The following is a 21,900-nucleotide window of genomic DNA, read 5'->3' as shown; positions in this document are numbered from 1 at the left end:
TTTCCTGAAGCATTTACAGTAACCTCTAATGTCAGCAAGAAAAGAAATTTGAGGCTTGCATTGAAAATTGATACATATGCAATGGATACTTTAACTTTCAGATATTCCTGATGCCTAGGATTTTAACTGATTGTCCTTGAAAAAAATATAAAAAAAAAACAAAAAACACTTCTGTTAAGAAGTCAAATAGGGAAATATGATAGACTGCTCGTTAAAACCTGACCAGTCATTTGCAGCTGGAATGCAGCTTAAACACTTCTCTGGCAGCCTCTTTATTATTAAGGAGTTTTTGTACATTAGCTGTTTAGCCTTGAAGAGCTTTTTGGAGTTTTGGTTGCTTGCTTGCTTTTTGCCTTATAGTGTCTCTGTAAGCACAAACTCTGCTTCTAAAATGCTGGCAATAGGATTTATTTTGTACAAATCTTGATCAGCTAATTGTCATATAGTCTTATTCTTCCTACGGCCTAGATAATTGTCATGATGTAGCATGGCCTCTGACAGTAAATAATTGTCTCCTCAGAACTGAATTGCAACAGGTGAAAAAAAAAAGAGCAAGTGAACTTGGAAAAGCTCTGCTTACCCAACTTACTTTTCTTATTTCCTCTGCAGGAATTTTGTCTTAATCAGATCCAAATTCTAATACCATAAAGCATTTATGTGAAAAACTATATACTAGTCTGTTTTTGCCAGATATATATTTCTTGACTGAACTTTTTGAGTGAAAGTATTTGCATTTGTCTGCAACAGCAACTAAATCATAATTCTCTCTTTGGTTTTCTTAATTAAAGTTTCATTCCATTGAGTAAATGTGTAATTACAGTAATAGCCCATAAAATGTGTTTCTCAGGAAAGGATGATGTTGTCTTCAAGAACATCCATTGTATTGTGTGTTATGGAAGAAAACGTCACTCCTGCCCAATTTCTGTGGACCTGATGATCAGGTCTTCATTCAAAGCAGCTCATCATCTTCAATGCAAAGCAGTTTTTTAGACCTGTCAAAGAGAGGAGGAGATGGAGGTGAATTGTGACTTAGAGGTTGGAGACAAGAAGCACACGATGGAACGATAAGAATATGGAATGTGGCTGAGAAGTGCAAGAGGAACAGTGGATAACTAGGCACAGATTTGGTACAAATAGAAAGAAGAGATTAGCATAGAAGATAAACATATTATGAATATTCAAGTTGATTTTTGATCTATCCATAGTAAAGATAAAATTATCTATATGAAGGGATGTCATGGATGCTTTTTGTTAAAAGTAGTTGTTGGTTTTAGTGGAATTTAGTATCTGGATTTCTATCCAGCCTTGAGAAATTCAAATGTCTAGCCCTTAACTTATAACTTATTTCTTCATAGTTTTTTACTAAATTTATTTGCTTTTACTGTTTCAGTCCCTAGAATTATTGCTTCCTCCTTATGACGTACAAAAAAAAAAGAGTGGAGTAAGCATTAACTATTTTTCCTCATCCTCTTCTGTTGCAGAGAAGAACTAATACACTGCCTGACTTCTCTTTTTTTAACCCCGTCAGACTTAACTTTCTCTAGTTTGATTCAATAGACTTACTTGTGCACTTTTTAGGTTAGCCAGTGGAAGTCAACTGCTACTCAAGACTTGAGTAATCTTGAGTGAAAAGTTAATTAAAAACTCTAATACTTGAACTTCCTACAGATATAAGAGCTTGAGGCAACCTACTCATTTTAGCATCTTAAATATTTATAGATATTATTTGCGGTTAAAATAATTTTTGAGTTCTGTGTTCTTAAGATACTAATTTATTAGACAGCTAATGTGGAAAACATTAAAAAAGTGGTATCACACTTGCCTGTCCATTATTATTGTTATATTTCGATATATTTCTGTATTGATTTGTACATTGTTTATATTTTTTCATGTCCTAGAATATTAGATCTTATAAAAAAATGAAGACCTTCTTTTTCTTTCTAGTACCAATACTGGCTTGTGGTGGTGATGACTGCAAAATAAGTTTGTTTATACAGCAGAATGGTCAGGTAATTACAATGTTTGTCTCTTGCTCAGTGCATGACTGAGTTTTCTGCTTCTTTTCAAATGTGCTGGTGATTTTTTCCAAGTTCTTCAGTAAGTCCTTTCTGTCTCTATGTAGCCATTGCATACAACAACCTTTTTTCAAATAGTTCATCCATTTTTCTTGGTAATGATGAAATACACATACAGAATATTGAAGTTGAATTCAGTGCATGAAAGTGTTTGTTTTTCTTAATTTTTTCCCCTGTGTGAAGATAGCCTGTTTCTATTCCCACTAATACAAAATAGCTGCAACTGTCCTCCTTTATGAAGTATCCAGGCATTGAGTTGTTCATATGGAAATGATGTTACTTTCATTCTATAAATTCTTATAATAAAACTGTTATGACTTCTATGTAAGGAATTTTATGTTTGTTGCTAAGTGTGTCCTTTATGCTTGACTGCTTTTGAACATCAAAAAAAAGTATTTTTAGGAGTGTTTGATCTTACAAAAGCACACATTTTTCACATGTTATTTGGAAGCTGGCAATTTTTAGTTTTTCATATAGATAAATATTCCTTTTGAGCCATAGAAAAATGTTATGTCCTCTCTTGCATCTGTTCAGAGGTTTTGTTAGATTCTAAAGTATGTGTTGAATGATGTTTTCCAAAACAGAATTTAGTATCACTTCTTTCTTTCTCTCACTGCCTTAAAAAAAGCCTTCAAATCACAAATGCTCTCCCATTGCACCAGTGAAGCTACCATTTAGAATCCCCCTTTGAAACTGGCAAATATCGAACCACTTAGTCTGCTGCAATTGCTCAGACACACTCCCTTTAGGGATTGAAGAATAGATATTCCTTTATTCTTTTTTTTTTTTTTTTTGAGAGAGAGATAAAAGCTACTTTATTGATAATTTTGCCTGTTTGTGCTGCCATGTACAGTAATAAGATTTTTTTGGTTGCTGTTGTTGCCAGTAAGATAAGTACTTCATCCCCATCTTCTATGTGTAATGATTTCTTGCCCACTCAGAAGAAAAGAGTGCTTGGTTAGATTTTTGATTTTTTTTTCCTTTTCCCTATGTAACTTGTGAGTTATGTCAGCTTAATGAATTCTCTGGGAATTAGCAAAGGCAAATTGCTAGTACTGATTCTCAGTGTGTTAAAGAAGGAGTTTTATCTCAGGAACTGTGTGATTGGTTTTACTCCTTCAGAGTGTGAAACTTGTTTTCTTGTATGATTCAGGTTAACAAATCATATACAGTTTGACTGCCAAAATATTTAGAGATACATAACTTACTTTGTCCATTGTTAGCCAGACTTTCTGGTATAACAATAGTCTGCCATTTTTAAAAGGCAGTCAGTCTGTGGAGGGATTTGAATAAACAAATTCCCTCTTAAGCTTCATATGCAAGTTTGTGTTGTCTTTTTTTGGAGGTAGGAAACTTGATTTTACAAGGGGTGAGCAGTTATGTTTTGCATATGTTGTTTTTCACAATTTCAATTTCAGAAAGTATTTTCTCCAAATATTGTGTTGAGAATATCTCTTAAATGAGGCGGGACTTCTTGTTGGCATCCATCTTAACTTTCCAGAACATCTCTTCTAGCTATGTGGACAGTGCAAGCCTCAAAGAGAAGAGCCTGTGTTGTGCTTTACGACTGTTAACAGAATTAAAACATCCTTGCAAGCCTTTGGACATGAATTCCTGCCTAGCTGCTAAATCTCGTTCATCAGATTTTCTCAGATCTACTGACACCTTTCTTATGGCTCCTTAGTCGTATTAAAGGTATTTGAAGGAAGTGTAGCCTTGCCATTTTTTACTGGAACTTGGCGTAGGAGAGTGATTAGAATCTTAGCTCGTGTGTCATTCCATTACTGGTAAGGGCCTGTAGCTGTGTTCAGTTAATTCAGTGACTCTTGTAAAGCACTTCCTTTAGTTAACATCCTCAAAAAGGTTGTTATGAATGTGAGTATGAATTCAGAGGTAGAACATGAATTCATAACAGGGCATTCTTATGAAACTTAAAGGGCACTCACTGTTAGACTCTGAGGGAGGATGAGGCATCTTTATGTAGCTAATTCAGGCTACCTTTTGGTAAACTCATTAATTTTGCAGCCAAAAATGTATTTATTCATTAAAAACTGCTTGGTTTTTAGAACTGAGTGGGCACACTTCTCATCTTTTGAGACTCCTTACCCACAGATCCCTTACTGTGTTATATAGTAGAGAGAAAATAAATTCTTTGCTTTTCTGACTTGTTGGAAGAGGGTATTGATTTATAAAATTATCCAGGGAAAAATCTTTCAGAAACTGTAATATGTCTTCCTGCTAGGGATATAACATCTACAGATGTGGCCTGTGGAGGGCAAGTAAATAAACCAGCAGATAAAATTAGAGTTTTAAACCAAAACATTTCTATTTGGGCTTTGTTTTTCTGAGAAGATGGTGCGCTGTGTGTTTTAGGTTCCACCCAAATAGTTTGGCATAGTTGAGAAGTAGAATAGGGGAATGAATCAGAGATAATCCAGGCTCTTTCTAATCTTCTGAGATTAACAGCTGCATAGAGGAGGGATATCACATCTAGTGTCTGCTGGAGAAAAAATGAGAAGACTTGAACCATTGCTGCCAAATTTACCAAACTACTAGCCAGGCTACTAGCCTGGTCCTGAAAGAGATGTACCCAAAGCGTGGGCAGGATTAGTTGTGCAGTGCTGGGCATGTCCATAGCTTCATTAGTTGTGCTGCCTATGGAACAGCTTTATTCTTTGCTTAAAAGGAAAGAGACCAGATTGTTGCTTAGCAGCAATGTTAAGAGATTAGGTAAGAGGCATGGGAAGGCCTGTGAAGTAGCCAGACCAGGAGATTTTGTTAGATTTAACTCTTGGTACTGTAAGCTCTTATGTATCCAGTGAGGACCAAGTGGAAACTGAAACAGAGAAGAAATATGAGACTATAAAAACAAAATCTGTGAAAAAAGGGAAGAATGAGAGCTCAAAACACTGGTGTATATAGAACCTAGACAATAATAGAAACTTTGACTGAATCACCTAAAAATAATGACCATTCTAAGTAGGCCTAGGTAAAGGATTTAGTAGAATATAATGCCAGAAATAATGTGATAAGTTATTCATACTAAACTACACTAGTGTTTTAACTGTAACTGTTACTTCAGACTTGAAGTTGAATTTTAATTCAACTTGGAATAAAAAATGTCGTGGAAGTAGGGCTATTTCTGGGCAAAGAAAAGGAGAAATGGATTAAATGCTAAGTAAGGAGTAAATAGTTGTACATGAATCAAAATAAAACAGTAATGTTATGTATGTTATAAATGAAAATAAATTTCTAGTGAAAATTCTTAAACGGGAATCCAGACTGTGTTTGCATTCTGGTGTTCCTGAGCCCGTGTTCATGTAGAGTTTTCCATCAGCAGGTCTTGATGTATACCTTCCTTAGAAATTTTGTCAATAAGCATAAGAAACATGAAGAATATTCTGATTCTTATTAATCATATTATATTATAAATATAAATTAATTCTTGAAAATAATGTCAATGCATTTACTCTTCTTTTTATGCTTGATTTTACCTGTATTCATTTTCTTCATCCTCTGCAGTTGTATCCACTTCACACAAATACAAGAAATTACTTGTCACATCAAACCTGCATTATGTTATTCTTTGTGTACCACAGTAAGACTGATAAACTTTAAAAAAATTTCAATGGTATCATAGAGAGACTGATTGAAGGTGTGCACCTTAAATTCACATTCTTTGCTGCTCATATATGGGTTACCTGTGCTTATCCAATGGTGGCAGAACAAAAAAGGCTCGTCTCCAATCTGTGTGTAAATTACAATACTTATTTGTGTTTTTTTTTTTTTTCTCTTTCAGATACTAGAAGCTATAAATATAAAAGACCTGAAAAAATTAAGCTTTTTGCTGATATGTGCATGGTCATTAGGTGCATTTCTGTGATGTAACAGGAGTTTTTGTTCAGTTTCAGAAAACATTAATACTCCCTGGCCATGAAGATTGGATAAGAGGCGTTGAGTGGGCAATCTGTGGTCAGTATGCAAGATGAATAAAGTGGAATAGTGGTTTTATGGCAGTACTAGTGTTTTACCCCTCCAACAGTTGACCTTGATGCACTGTAGCACCTAAGCTCTTGTGGTTGTGATGTTTGTTTTCCTGAGATGCTGGTAATTAATATTAAAAATCAAGATGAAACTTTGTATCCTTTTAAAACGTTTTTCTTGCTTGTTTCAGGTATGTTTACCTGACTGGTACTTAAATGCAAACAAATTGGGGTTTTAGTAACTTTTCCTTTTCAATATACAAATATCTGTATCTGAGTGAGGAAGAGTAGGGGGAAATAGTACGTTTATATTTTCTTTTCTTACTTCTCCCCCACCCCTTTTTTTTTTTTTAATTGGGAAATTATGAGGGGAATCTTTTCAGACATTAACTAATCAAGTAGTTAGTACAATGGCACCCAAAAAAAATGGAATTTGAGTATGCTAGAAGCCTGGAGAAAGAAAAGGAGGAGAGGAGATTTTGACAACTATTGAGAGTGATAGAATTCCAAAAGCAAAGGCCCATAAATACTAGGGAAGTATATGTATAACATGTACAGTGCTTACCGTATCTTCCACATCTTACAATCATGGACATATTCCTAGTGTGTTATAAAATAGTAGAGAATTTGAATTGTAGTAGGGAAATTGGAATTTGAATAGTAGGAAAAGTGAATTGATGTTGAAATAAAATTGGATTTTTTTTTATGATACTGTGTATAATAGGAAAAATTGGGATAACGCTGTTACGTGCATGTATGGAAAGATCCTAGGTTAGTCATGGCAGTGATTGTAATGAAATGAAAATGTGGCTCTATTTTTTTTTTCTTCTTTTTCTGAAAACAAATAGGTGAAGACCTTTTCTTAGCAAGCTGTGCTCAGGACTGTTTGATAAGAATTTGGAAAGTATGTAAAAAATTAAAGCAGCTTCCAGAAACTGAAGATGATGGCATAAAACTGAAAGAGAATATTTTTACTGTTAAAGGTGGGTAACAGCTGTAAAATTCTCTGGCACAACTTTTCACTTGTGTATCTTTTCATGGTTCTGGGGAAGCTGACAAGGTGTTTGTTTTGTGTTGACTGCATTATTTTTAGCTGTTAAGAAAGCAGAATTACTGTTTTAAAGCCAAAAGTTAATGATATATTGTATGAAATAGTAAAGTAGTGAGAGGGCTTAATACCAACATGGGTTGTTATTGTTATGCATATTCCAAATGCAATATGTAGGACACTTATTTGTCTGTGAGAGAGAAGCTGTTCTGTAGTTCTCCAGTTTAATAGCTTAACTTTCATTTTCTTTTGAATTCAATGAATTAAAAGTTGCTGCTGTAACTTAAAGATTATAAACACACTGCAAATAACAGATAAGTATGTGCAGGCTTACTTTATGGTCATTTAACAAGCTGTTTAAACATGGTGACATCAGAAGCTTGCATTGCTAACTTTGTAGGGTAAATGGTTTGGCAACCTAGTTAATATAATGAAGGTATGTGTGAAAAGTGCTCATGATACTTCCTGCAAATTCTGATTCACTGTTTGAAGTATCTTAATGCTTGTGTTTTCAGTCATTTGGAGATGCAAATATGCGTGAGACTATGCATAGTGCCAATTTAGAGCATTTATTTCAACACTGCTTGAGAGCTCTCCAGGAATTCTGAGAGACTCTTCTGAGGCAATACACTGACCTGTGACCATAAGTCTGATCCTCAGTGCTTGTGCCAAAGTAGGATTTCAAGGAGCTGTTTAGTATCAGGAAGCTTTTGAGATGTTGGTAGATGTTGAAAGCAGTTGATTATTTTCACTAAAGATGGCAGAAATTACCTGGTCTTTCTTGGCTTTTCTCCTAAATATGCTTTTCTCTGATTTGTGGTAGATGCTGACACATCATATGCAATTTCTTTGGAGTCTGTGTTGGCTGGTCATGAAAACTGGGTCTATGCAGTTCACTGGCAACCTTCATTTTCCAAAGGTAAAAAGATATCAAACACTTCCCAGTGTTAAGTGTCGTATACATAGAGTACAGTCACATGTCTTTGTGTTGTGTTTGCATGTTAACTTGTTCCTGTAGAGATGACAGTCTTTAAATTCTGCAAATAATGTTTTATGCGTAGATTCCTGGAGCATCAGTTTTTCTCAAGCATGTAACTTTTAAGGCATTAGTGCAGACTTCCATTGAAATGGTGTTATTTATAGTTTAATTTTACATTTTGCTCTAGTATTTATCTTTATTTTGAAATCCTTAAATTCTGACATCCTTGTTTGCGGTACTGTTTTGCTGTTATGTATCCACCTGACGTAAGGGAAGGAGATTCTTGATTTGACATTGCACAGGCAGTACAATGTACTGCCAAAGGTGTCTTTTTTTCTGATATATTTTAGAGTTACTGACGGCAGGTAATTTCAGCAGTACAATGGACAGCTTTGCTGGTGTATGCAACACTTGAACAGCAGAGTGCCATTAGAATGTCAAAATACGCTTAGTGAAAGACATAGGACTTGCTTTAAAAATATTGGTTTATTTATCTGGTCCTTAAACTTTTCTCTTTTTTTCTAAATTAGACCAGGAAAAGATTTAGCCTTTTAGAACAAGGTTTAGGCACAATGTAGACCTGTCAGCCTTGCACTGCAATCTGCAAACTGTCCTGTTAGACCATGAAGTTTTCCAGGTGCTTCCACATATGTGAAGCTGCCTCCGTTCTGTGGCCTGCCCAATGCTGGGTTCCCTAAAATAGATTTCACTAGAGGTGAAAATCTGAGGGACATATTCTCAGTGCAGAAGGTAAAGTGGGAAGTCTGTTGCTAACATATCACCTCATGAGATCCCTGCCAATATCTCTATTATCAAGAAAAGTTCCTCAGTGGTTTTCCTACAGGTTTCACAACTGGTGCTGGACCAGCTCCCTCTTTCCCATTCTGTGTTGGGCTTTTTGTCTGGAGTGTTTCATTGCATTCTGGGGAGCAGTCCTGAGTTACTGTATGTGCTACAGGGGGCTAGAGTCTGCTGAAGTCAGTAGCAAACCTAAGAATTTGGGAAAAAAACCCAAACAGTGAATACTGGGCAATTATTTCAGACTGTAAATCGCTCAGTAAAAACTTACTTAAGGAATGGAACCAAGAACTGCTGTGCATTCTCTTTGTGAGACTCTAGCTTTTTCTCCAAATTATATTGAATTCAATATAAGTTTGGAGTGAGAAAACTGGAATATGATTGTTCTCATGTACGGTTTTTACTTTTTTTTTGGGTGATTATGGCTGAGAATACAGTATCTCCTAAATAATGCCTAGCAAGAATGTAGAGCCTGTAAAATTGGCATATAAGAAATGCATTGCATGTCTCTGATGCTGAACAATTTTTTTAATGCATTTATATTTCAGTATTACCTAATTTCTTGAGAACATATGCTCCTAGGTTGTAGGGTAATAATTGTCCTTGTACTGTAGATGGCAGCATGCAACAACCAATGAGGATATTATCTGCATCAATGGACAAAACCGTGATCATCTGGGAACCTGATGAAGAATCTGGAGTCTGGCTAGAACAGGCAAGTGTCAGTCTTTCTCACAATATATGCTGTATGCAAGTTGTGTTTCCAGAATCATGTGTAAGGAGCAAAAACTCTAAAATTCTGTCAGAGAAAGGCAAAGTATTTTCTTGCAAAAATACTCTTTCCAATGCTCTGTGAGTAAAACTATATTTAAAAAAAAAGGGGATACAATACGATTTTTATTTCTTGTTTGTTTTCTTATTGCTGTACTGAGGAGTTCATAAGGGGTGTTTGTGCTCAGCTGTCATTCAGAGTGTACAAGGCAGGGCCTGCATAGTAATGCATACTATGTGCTCCTGGTAAGAGGAGGAAGAAACCCTCCCGAACTATATGCAGTTCATCCTTGTGGGAATGGGATCTAAGCAGTTGCCACAAAGCTGCTGACATGCAATTCACAAGCCTGGTTTTACTCACAGTAACTTGTTCATTGGCTGTGTCATTAGGCTTTTCTTCTATTTGAGCTGAATACTCATGCGTCACTCGTGTAGTATTCTGAAAGCTGTTCTGATGTGGATCAACATAATAAAACAAGTAGTACAACCAGATTGCTCCAGTTCTTTGATTGATGTCTTTTCAGTTGACCTGCTTTTCCAAATTGCAGTAGTTCAGTTGAAGGTGTTTGCGTCAGGTTATGCCAGCCATTGTTTGTGGTCTTTCCTGTCACAAAGAAAGTTCCAATTGTCTCTTGGGTGAACAAGTGGGAATAACAGTAGGATATTTATTTTTTTTCTGTTTCATTGAAAGATTCTGATGCCTTTGTGCTTGAAGTAGAAATTAGTTCATAAAAGGGCAATCACATAGAGATGTCATTTGATGTCCCTAGGTGTAGCAGGTAGTTGTGGCTAAATTCACAAGCTTCTAAAAATGGGTTGTGCAGTAGAGTTTGTTGCAAGTTGTGATTCTTTATTTTACATTCTCTTTGCATTGGTTTGACCACAAATGTGTAGCTTCAAGTTCAGATCAGACATTTTAACTGCAAAAATCCATTTTGCATCAAGAGAGGAAAATCTGAGCTGGAAGCCTGCAGGGAGGAAGGGCACAAGGGGAACATCTCAGTTTCTCTCTTTCATCATGATATGATGAACTAGATGTCTTCAGAAATTCATTCCCCTGCTCAGAGGTGAGACTAGAATTCTGCCTCTAGCCTGGCATGTCAAAGTCACTTCAATATGAGTGGTATTTTTTTGGAATGAGTGCTAATAAAACAGAGCTACTAGTGCAGTGCCATTTAAAATGGGACATTGGTTCATTTTGTTTTGGTCTTAAAAGAGGCTGTATAAGAATGGGGGAGTTGAAAGCTTGAAAAAAATTGTGGTCTTATGTCTTAAATAAAACTTGAAAATGTAACTTTATTAATCTTTTAAAAAAACTTAAAAAGTGGAAGGGCACTAGAGCAACTGTAAGACCTGTGTGTATGCATGTGTGCATATATGAGAACTCGTAAGAGAAGCACGAAACAGAGGCCAGAATATGCCACAGAAGGAGTGTGGATTAAATTGCAGCTGTTCATGGAAAAACAGGGAAGTGAAAGTATGCTAGGAAATCTTGGAAATTAAGTAGGAAAAAAAATGTACTTGGCAATTACTGTTTCTTTGGATCATATTTCTTTATTGTGCAACAGAGCAGTAGCCAGGCAACAGATGATAAGAAACTGTTGCATCTAACAAGCTGGACTGAAACACAGAACATTTGGGTTTGCATCTCATCTATTGCAGTGTTTTCTTTCCCTTGGGGGAATCCTATCTTGAGATGTCTATGAAGGGAGGCTCTATTCAACTGGCACGCAGCTTTAATTCCCATGACATTTCAGTGCTTAACTTTGCAATTAAAACATTCTTCGAATGTGTTTGTGTGTGTAATGTGGACTCTTGTCTAGAGGTAGTTTTTCATTTCATGAAGCAAGAATGATTTTGTAGGAATGGAAGGCCATTTTCATGTATATTTCACTTCTGTTTATTAATTTAGGTGCGGGTAGGTGAAGTGGGTGGCAATACTCTTGGATTTTTTGACTGCCAGTTTAGTCCAGATGGTTTGATGATCATTGCTCATGCTTTTCACGGAGCACTACACCTTTGGAAACAGGCTACAGTTAATAAGGTACGTTGGTTTTTTTCCTTAGTAATATTACTTAAAAGAATTGTATTTTTAAGTCATTTGAGGTAAATTTCTGTTATTAATAGAAAAGTGTAACAGTGTAATTTAAAATTAGTGATTGAAATAGTCCTTTTTGGAATGTAATATTCTGTAGGAGTCTTATGCCTGCAGAAAAGGAAGGTTGAAATCTTCCAGCCTCTAAACCATGTTTCTTACCTGTGGTGATCATGAAGTCAGTTGAATAGATTGAACTCCTTTGTGGTTGTGCTTTGTTCACAGCTGAACAAATAACACAAGTTTCTTTCAGATGGGAGCAATACATCAGTATTTGTGTCTCTTCAGCCTCTCTTGAGTTCTAATAATTTGCTGTTCACCAATGTTTTTTTCTTACTTAGTAAGCACATTTATAGTCTTATTTTGCTTAGAATGTGCCAATCAGTCAAGTGAAAAACTGCTTACTTCTTTGTGGAACTCTTCTCATAGAAAGAATGGACTCCAGAAGTTGTGATTTCAGGACATTTTAACAGTGTAGAAGATGTGAAGTGGGATCCAGAAGGAGAGTTTGTCATCAGTGTGGGCTCTGATCAAACTACGAGGCTCTTTGCTCCATGGAAAAGGAAGGAAGAAACAGAGGTATGATCTTCAAAGATTTTGTGAGTGTGGTTAAGGGGACTTGGTCAGTCCTGAGTTTGGAATGAGTTGTGTGAATATAACTCAAACCTTGAAGTTCCCCAGGCGATAATCTGTTTAAAACTGCTTGGTTTGGTAATTGAGTATGTACTGTTTTCACTTTAAAAATATTTAGTAGCAGAGTTTTTGCAATCACACAGTAAGATTGCAGTTCAATCCTGAGTCCATGTCGAGATTACCTTCAGTTAGTGTTCTCCCAGAGTCTTGGAAAACAAGCTCTGCAGTAATTCAGAAAGAGGAATACATGACTGGTACTAATAACCACCTATTGCAGAGTTCAACAATTGGCTACACTGCTGCAGGTAATAATAAAGAAACTCAACTTTGGTTGTGCTTTTTTACACAAACAAAATCTAAACAAAGTTCTCTCTGTATTTTTTTACATTAATTTGTTAATGACTCTATTTTACTAGAATGATTATCTGAACTACATGAGTGCAGCTGGTACCTGTCCTGTTTTAACCCCCAGCCAGCAAGTAAGGACCACACAGCTGCTTGCTCACTCCTCCTGCATTGGGTTGAGGGAACGTCTGTTTAGGAATGCAGAAGTTCCTGTTCCTTGTTTCTCATGCATTTTCCTCCTCTACAAATACAACCTTTTCTGGCAGAACAGTACCAATATTCCTTTCAGGAAACTGGCAGAAACTAGACTGTAGTGATATAAGGCCCTGTGCCATTGGTTGGGGGAGGCCATTATAGCTGTCTCATCAAAGCTTCTGTAATGTAGACCAGCACAGGAGGTCTGATGTTTCTGAGAGAGTGAATTTGCCATCAGTTCTTTGATTTCCTTCTTCCAGGCCACACAGGAGTGGTGGTAATGCCATTTCAAAAGCTACATTTTGCCTTGTGTTGTAGGAAGGATATTTCCAGTTTCCTTCCCTGCTTTTTTCCCTAATCTCCACTCAGGAGGATACATTAAATGTATCAAAACAAAGTTCAGGACTAGCTCATCATATAAGTTGGCAGCATTCAAGAGTTGTCAATGTCACTTTCTCTGTGACCTACTGATGTACCACTCTTTATTATGTATACTGCTTGCTAATTTTTAATCCTGTCTTCTGAAAGAACTGATCTTTGTGTGATTTACCTGCACAGCTCACCCTGAAACTTTTGAATCAATCAATTTAGCAGAGTCATTGCAGTCTTCATATCTAAATATGGCAGGAACTGAATTCTTGTACTTTGCCTTCCTGTTCTGACACAGAGCTACTTGGTGGCTACCAGGCTAATTTGACCAGGTGTAAATCTAAGTAGTTCCAATATTTGCTGCTGCATGAGGTGTGGGAGAAAGCCTTAGTATCCTTTTTGGATGGATGCAGTGGAGGTTTGGAATAGAAATGGGTCATTTGAAGATGCTTATTCAGGACTTCTGAACCCTGGAAAAGTTTTTAGTTCTGCTGCTCATGAATTTGGATACCACAGGCTTTTAAAATGCCTTACTTTCTTTATCATACTGAGTTTAGCATCTGAAAAATTACAGCAGGTGACATCTGATGTTTGTCTTAATAAGACACAATGGATGGTTCAGATGTTTATGGAAAGTTAGTATTACAGCTCATGTTTTTCCCTATAAAAGGGAAACTAAATGTTGAATGCAAATAAGCATCCTTTCTTAAATTCTCAGTTCTGATATCAGAATATCAGAAAAGAGGGATAACCATCCGCTTCAATTTGTCATGCAAATTTCCATCCTGATTTTTCTGGAAGAAGCTTATTGCATGACTTATATAGCCCTCTTTTTGTTTGTGTTTTGAGTTTTTTGTGTTGTATGCAAAGATATACCCAGTAAAAGGGTAAGAAGGGCTTGTTGCACTGTTTGATTGTATCTTTTTTAAATGAATGAATGCTTTTTTTCCTCACTGAAAATAATCAAGCGCTTGTGAAATCATGAGGTTTTGTAGGATGTCTCAAATTCCCATTCAGATCCTATCAGAAACTTCAACATTCAAGACTCAATTGAGTTTTTAGGTTGCTATGTGCAGTTTACAGTCAATATAATGCCTTTGCTTATACTCATATGATATCTAGTCTTGGCTACAGGCATTGGAATACTGAAGTGGTCGAAGTTATTTCAATTGATTCTGGTTCTGCTAGCTCTTAACTCAAAAGTACACTCTGGATTTTCCCAACTGAAGTATCATCTGGGTGAAATAGCAAATGACACTTAGAATCTATTATGGTTTTGTCAGTTTTTTGCAAAGCTTCTATTAAATGGTCTCACTTGAATAAAGTATTTAAAGAAAAGAGGGAAGTAGGAACCTGTAGCCTGCTGACAGTAGCGCTACTGTTCTTTGTGAAAGACAGATGAAGGGAGCAGGATAATTATCACTACCTTTCTTAGGTCTTTCAGACCTATAGTCTTGGAAGCAGTAGGATACAAACCTCTTTTTGCTTAGGCAAATTATGTTCTATTCCTGACTGTCTAGCATGAAGAAGTCACAGTAAGTGCCTTAAACACATCTGTGCAGGGACACAGTTTACTAATTACAGGAATGGTTTGATGGAAAAAGAGGATTCAACTGATGTATGTGAGCACCAGTTTTATGCACATTGGTAGAAGGTTGCTCTTAACTTTGCTTTGTGTTAATAAATTCAGCAATTAGTGGTGCTTTTTTTGAACTTTAAATTGCCCTATTTCTCTGTTTAAGAATTGTGTTTTAGCTGTGTGTCTGCTCACTTTTAGGTAACATGGCATGAAATTGCCAGGCCTCAAGTTCACGGGTACGACCTGCGCTGTCTGGCAATGATTGGCCGGTTTGAGTTCGTGTCAGGAGCAGATGAAAAAGTGCTTCGAGTTTTTCGTGCTCCCAAGAATTTTATAGAAAACTTCAGTAACATCACTGGTATTCCAATGGAGGAGCTCTGCTCCCGTGTAAGTATGCTAAAGCAATGCTACACTAAGAGAACGCTGTTAGATGTAAAATAAATTAATGTTTCAAAAAATGTCAGATTGCATGAAACTTTGTAAAAATTCTATTAGTTGTACTGAAACCATAACCTTGTTTTTTCCTTTCTTTTCTGCTTGCTTCCATGTGTGTTGTTTCATATGTATTTTTATGGTGTTTTTATATGAACCTTTTCAAACAGGTTCTGTTTGAAACCAAACAAGACCTTGTGTCAAAAGATTGAAAAGAGTGTGGGTAAATTTTAGGTAACTCAAACCAAAGTAGACCACTGTACACACTTGGGGATTAAGCAAACAATGAAGCCTGTTAATGTGTTTCCCCTTAATTTAAGGGTGTAGTAGTCTTGCCTGGTTCTAATTATTGTTGTGTGGTTGTGTTGGTGTTATTATTTTTTTTTTGCAGTTGCATGCTTGGAAATAGCATAAAGATTTCAGCACTATTTTTAGTTCTTGCATACAAATATTTATAAATATGTACTTGTTTTATTTCATCTTGGCATTGGAAATTTTCTTGAGGCCTTTACATTCCAGTTCTTAGTTGTGGGTATGTCAGCTGTCCTGTGCTGCTATCCTTTGTTTGCTCCCCATTTGCATTAAGGTTTATTTCATTCTGATTTTGTCTGCATTTTGTAGAGCAGACCTCATTCAAGGTAGTTGTCTCTGTACAGTGCCTTGCATGCTCTTTGGATATCTCACTCAAAAGCTTTTTGTGCAGCTTCTCAGAGATGGATTAGCCTTTCCATTTAATTTAACAATTGAAATATCTGGGATAGAAATAGAATAATTTTCGATAGCAAGAAAGTTACATAAGTAGCTGCTTAGTGCTTTAATTCCACAAGACTTCGTAAGCATTTGCATTAATGACCATTGTACAAATAACATTGTGCTTTTATAAGGGTGGCAGATGTCATTATTTTACTTTATTTAGACTTTTCTTATTGGCTCTTCCTCTGAGTGCTGTTTTTTGATTCATATCACAAAGTGTTTCACATGGGCTTTGGTTAAAGAGGAAGGCTTTATGAGCTCTAATTGTACAGCTGCTTTTAAATAGCTTTCTTGAAATTGTTTTGTGTGAAAGCTTTTTATCACTAAAGTGGGGAAACTTATTCTTAATGTGGTTTAAATGCCTTCCCCAAAAAAGTACCAAAAAAACAGTTTTATATTCTAAAAGGGTTGAATAGGATTATATTCAGTTCAAATCCATAGGATTGTATTATACTTTGGGTTGTAATGAGGAACCATTTTTGTTTTAGAGGCCTTATTCTTGTGGGTCTCTGATACATTTTCTCATCTAATTATGACCATTTAAGTACATTTTAAACTGTCACCTAAAATATTGATTTAATTCAGTAAAACAGTCTCTCTTTGAACTTTTCTGATACCATAAGGAAGTAGGTTTACAGCTATTAAATCTTTTTTTATCTCTACACAAAGGTCCCCAAGTTCACTTATCCTTTCTAAACTTTTACTCTTTTCCTATACCTTTATGGAACTATTTTCTGTCTGATGATTTGTCTTTCCCTTGTGCTGCTTTAAACAGACACGTATTCCAGCCACATCTCAATATTATTTACTGAGCTGTGTTCAAGTTGTGGTCACAGGCAGTCACCCTCTGTTCTCTTTTCCAAAATGCTGCTTTATTCTTTCACTTCAGAACAATGATTTCCCAGTTCTATTGTGTAAAAAACTGCAGTGCTCTCAGTTAATAGATTAATTGTCATGTATGTGCTAGAATAACTATAATTGTGGAAGAAAACCTGCAATTAGTGTTGAAGAAAATCCTTGAACTGGGGCTTTAGAAAAGCACTTTTTTTTGTTGTTGGTTTTTTTTTTTCCTCCTCTTCCTGCCAGAGTACTGGTCTTTGTTTTGTACAGGGTATGTTCTAGACAAGAGTTTTTCAAAGTGCCCCCTTTTCTAGGAAAGTAACTCTAGAAACTCTCAAGGATTCCTTAAGCTGCGGCCTTTGAAATCCAAGCCTATGTGACAACCTGTGTGTAACCTTTGTTTTTTCTTTAATTCAGCAGTCATCTAATCTTCCAGAAGGTGCAACTGTGCCAGCTTTGGGATTATCCAATAAAGCTGTTTTTGAAGGTATTGCTAATGAGAAATAATGGTTGTGGTGTTTCATGTGGAAACTTTATTTAAGGGATTGTTTTAGTGTACGTATTAGGTCTGTAAGTGTAGCCTTGACTGCAAGATCAGAATCTAGAAATGAAATAATGCAAAGTGTTTATTTCCTTGCTAGCACCTAAACATGGTGTTTTAAAGTAAAAAACACAAATAAGGAAGAATTAGTTAGCCAACAGTAGCTAATATCTTGGAGAGGCAGTGGAGATTACATTGTCGGGGAACAGGGAAGGAGGGACAGACATCTCCCTAGAATGATAAAAAGTATTTTCCTGACACTAGGAATGAAACCAGGGATCTGGTTTTTCATAAAGTCTCTGGTAAAAATGCACCATAGTGGAATGTAAAAATTAGGTCAGACCTGGTTTTTTTTCGTCTGCCTAAAACTTTATCAGAAGGTGTGATCTACAAAAGGAAGCATTTTAATAAGCTTTGTCTCCAGGGTCTTCAATGGTAATAAGCCGAATTTTCCTAAATAATTTGTAGAAAAAAAAGAACTTGGTTGTACCTTAAATAACTTGTAAAATATATTTTGGCAAAGTTTTTTTCCCCTGCTAACTCATGAGTTCTTCCAATGAGAGAGGGCATAAAACGTCCTTCTTCTAGATTATTCCCACACACAGAATAACTAATTTCCATTGATTTCATATGGCCCAACCAGAGGCATCACCACTATTAGAACTTCCCTGCATTGTCCACCACTGCTCACGCAGCGCTGTCAGCATTGATGGCTTAGGGTGAAAAACCACAGATGTGATCTCACTTACTCTGCAGAAGAATCTTCCTGGTGATCAGATAGTGGTCTCAGATGAATGTTGCTCATTTCATTTTCAAAGAGAGCAAAGATGGGATGAATGAGAAGATAGTATTTGGTTTGTTTTTTCTGTACCTTCTTTTTGAAACCGCTGTGCTTGAGAGGTATATTTGGCAAAAAGGTAGATTCTGTGTGAGAGGAACTGTTCCGCAGCTCTGTACCTTTTTCTTAATGCCTTCACAATGAAGGACAGAGTCGAATTTTAACTTACAATTAACTAGTTTTGGTTACCTCTGATACTTTTGCCTAAAGCTAAGGACTGAGCCCTCAGCAATTTTGCTGAAGTTTGCAAGTTGTAGCTACACTTGCCCAAATATGGCTTTTCATTTAGTGATCTACATCAAATTTAGAAACTTATCACATGTATCAGAGATTTTTTTCTTAAACTTTTCAAATACAGAAAGAAAGGTTTAACACTGGGGAAACACAGGTTGAACTCTGGTGACTGCTTTGCTCAGTGAAATTCTTTTTAGGAATCTCTGAAAGATTGTGCTGATGGAGAGAGGTCAGTTTCAAAATGGAGGTTAAATTATTTTTTTAAAATCTTCTCATTCTCATATGCACTATAATAACTAGCTTCTAGTATTCATATTATTGTAACTCTGCAAGCAGAGAAACCTGGTTTCAACTACTGGTAAAAAATATAGATTTTTTTACTTGTATAATAAATTGTCATATTTTCCCTCCTTTATAGTATGTTCTCTAGCTAATGAAGACCTTATTTTAATAGGAGATATGGCTGTTCAACCAGATGAGGATGAAGAATCATTTAATACCATTTCAAATCAGTATCCAGAGATTTATTTTCAACCCTTGATCCTTACAGGTATGAGAATTATTTCTGTTATAGGTAATAGAGAATGAGGTTCATATAAAACTTGAAGCATTATTTAGCTGATCTGAAAAAAAATCAAATTTGAATAGGCTGTACAAATCTTTTTTAGAACCTCCACCAGAGGATCACTTGCTGCAGAATACCTTATGGCCTGAAATTCAGAAGTTGTAAGTTTTATTTTTCCTTTTCTTCTTTGTTACAAAATTTCCAGAAAGCTATTGCAACATGTTAATGTAGCCTAGTCTTGTAACTCTTTCTATTTTACTGCGTCATTTGACTTTGTGTGTGCTGTATTGCTTGTAAAATAAATAAATTATATATATATATATATATATATATATATATATATATTAGGAAACGATGAAGAAAATGGCAGTTAGAACTGATGTGTCACAATTTTATTTTGGTTGGTTGTTTCTCCTTAAAGCCTTGTCTATACTGAAGGTCTCTTTGTGTGAGGAGTTTTATGCTACTTTCCACTTCATGGCATGGGCTTGCAGATGTGGTATGGAAGTAGAGGCTGAGGCATCAAGGAGGAGCTTGCCCCTAACTGCTGTCAGAGTTGTAAGGTGCAATAGATGGAGCCAGCAGCCAAACCAGTGTGTCTAGTGGTAGAGCGAAGTGATGAGTGTTGAGTAAGAGGGTTACAAGGCTTGTTTGAGTATTGAATGCTGACAGAGTGGTTGTCAGTTGCAAAGATAATGGAGTTACATAGTCATGATAATTGTTTTGAGGTTGCAGGGTTTTAGAATTCTTCAGCTGTGTTTTCTTCCTTTTCTGAAATTCACAACAGTTTTCATATGAATGTTGTCACATGATTTGTTCCTTAAGGATCCCAGTAACATGAGGCTATACTTTCAAAATCTTTAACGTTTTAGTATCAGAGTATAGCACTCTGATAGAGAAAGTATCTTTCTGACAAAGAAATTGAATGATCTCAATCTCTTGTGCGTTTATTTACCTGAATCTCCTGAAGGGGGTCTCAGACTGGAACAAGAAGATTGTTGAGCCTTTGCTGATGGTTAAAGTCACCACTTTTGTGAGGAAGGAACATTACAGTTACATTACCAGTTTTGTGAGGAAGGAAATACAAAGCTTTGGGAAAATGCTATGCAGCTTGCTTTCATTGGACCGAGCGGGAAGTTCTGTGGGAGTTCATCTTTGCCTTCAATTGGGCAGTAAATCTGCTTTGAATGCTTTTAAGCTCTGTTACTTTGTTTGTACTCAAGAATGATTTTAGGAGGAAAGCCAGTGGAGGTTAGACCATATCTGCACATTTTGTAATTTCTAGCTGATACTTTAGCTGTTTCTTCTGTGCATTCTATGGCTGCTTAATGCACTCACATAAGTAGATTGATAAGGGATGTTTAAGTAGTGAAAAGGAGCCAAGGCCAAAATTCTTCATCATTTGCCTTTGACATTTCACAAAGTCTAGTGGGACATTAATATTTTATACTCTGCTATGGGAGTACTGCTTATCTGCCTTTATATCCTGCATTCATTAAAATAACTGTTTTATGACAGTCTTCAGATGACTTTTATCTGAGCACTTTTTTCTGGTTTTAGAGATACAGCTAATGATATAGATCATTTTATGCAAGAGCAACAAGATGTAAAGCATTCATAGACTTTCAGATTTTTTGGTCAGAGTAATGTTGAAAGAAGTAACATGAAATCGCATAATGTCGATTTCAAGTTGCCATAGCAGCAGAAGAACAGTGTGAGGCACTGACTTGCTAAAAATAGCTTGTTTGTCATTGACATTTGTGTATTCCTAGCTCTAACTTGACACCAAATTTTGAAGGATTAGTGTTGGGTTTTGCAAAGTGTTTGCTCGAGGAGGTTTTAGTACGAAGAACTGGCTGAATTTTTTACATAATATGGTAAATATGGTAAATCTTGTGAGAATATGCTAATCTTTATCCCCTTGGAAAATTATCATAGAGACTTCATATGCAGCATGCTGAGATTAAAGCTTGAGTGTTGACATAAATATATATGTTAGTATGTATGTACATTTCATGTAATACACTTGGAAATTGAAAGAGATTGTTTTTGACTCTAGAAAATTACTGTATTCATTTGTCTGGATGCTTGAAAGTCCATTCAGTCTACCTGTGCATTAAAAAATGCTATGCATTGTACAATGCTGAGGCAAAATTGCCTGTGGTTGAAAATATAATTTCATTATTCATTCATGAAGTTACTTCTCTCCATTGTGAACCTTTATTTGGTGGTGTACTATGTAGTGAAGAAATCAGATTTTGTTTATGGGCTCAGAGGATGGGACTGTATTGTAGCTTCTATGCTGTCAAGGCTCATATACACTCTTTTAAACAGCATCTCCTGTTGCCAGTAGCTTAATTCTCTTTACTGGAAACAGCAATGGTCTATACAGCTGCTGGTCTGAGCTAGGATAGTCCTGCTCATGTAACTTTGCAAGAGACAATATTTTATTTTTTCTATTAATTTACTAAGAATGGTTACATTTTGACATTTCAATTTAGCAGAAGCAGCATTGCATGCAGAAGCTTGAAATCAACTGTTCTTCAAATACTACTTTTAGGAGATTAAAACCAAAACAACTGGGGATTTGTTTCACAGGTTATTTTCCCATCATTGAGTTTCAGGAAATTTATACTTTTGAGACAATAAATATTTTTTAGTTTTAGAAAATTGGCTTGCACTGGTTTTCACTACAAAACAGTTTCCAGAAATGTGCTTTAAAAGTAAGCATTATGATAAAACTCCTGCTGGTGGCAAATTAAGAGTAAGACATGCAATAGTACCTTCAACATTAGAAGATACACTTAAATTTGCAACTTAACATTTC

The 21,900-nt window shown here is 35.9% G+C and overlaps 1 protein-coding gene across 2 annotated transcripts in view; it reads left to right on the top strand.

Moving 5' to 3' along the window:
* The window catches only part of ELP2 (elongator acetyltransferase complex subunit 2), a 39,715-nt gene that overhangs the window by 7,358 nt on the left and 10,457 nt on the right, over positions 1–21,900 (top strand). Inside the window, exons 6-16 of one of the 2 annotated variants that reach the window (XM_038128574.1) lie at positions 1,945–2,009; positions 5,981–6,047; positions 6,907–7,041; positions 7,930–8,025; positions 9,498–9,598; positions 11,567–11,698; positions 12,179–12,328; positions 15,069–15,257; positions 17,316–17,382; positions 18,963–19,058; positions 19,177–19,234. In XM_038128574.1, coding sequence (XP_037984502.1) covers positions 1,945–2,009; positions 5,981–6,047; positions 6,907–7,041; positions 7,930–8,025; positions 9,498–9,598; positions 11,567–11,698; positions 12,179–12,328; positions 15,069–15,257; positions 17,316–17,382; positions 18,963–19,058; positions 19,177–19,234 — 1,156 coding nt within the window. Of the gene's footprint in view, positions 1–1,944; positions 2,010–5,980; positions 6,048–6,906; positions 7,042–7,929; positions 8,026–9,497; positions 9,599–11,566; positions 11,699–12,178; positions 12,329–15,068; positions 15,258–17,312; positions 17,383–18,962; positions 19,059–19,176; positions 19,235–21,900 lie in introns of both variants that reach the window. The other variant, XM_038128572.1, reaches the window with a different exon arrangement.

The sequence above is a fragment of the Motacilla alba genome, chromosome 2 (genome assembly GCF_015832195.1).
Source record: "Motacilla alba alba isolate MOTALB_02 chromosome 2, Motacilla_alba_V1.0_pri, whole genome shotgun sequence".
Lineage (NCBI taxonomy): Eukaryota > Metazoa > Chordata > Aves > Passeriformes > Motacillidae > Motacilla > Motacilla alba.
Note: the sequence above shows the minus strand (reverse complement) of the source record. Positions and strands in the feature narration are given on the sequence as shown.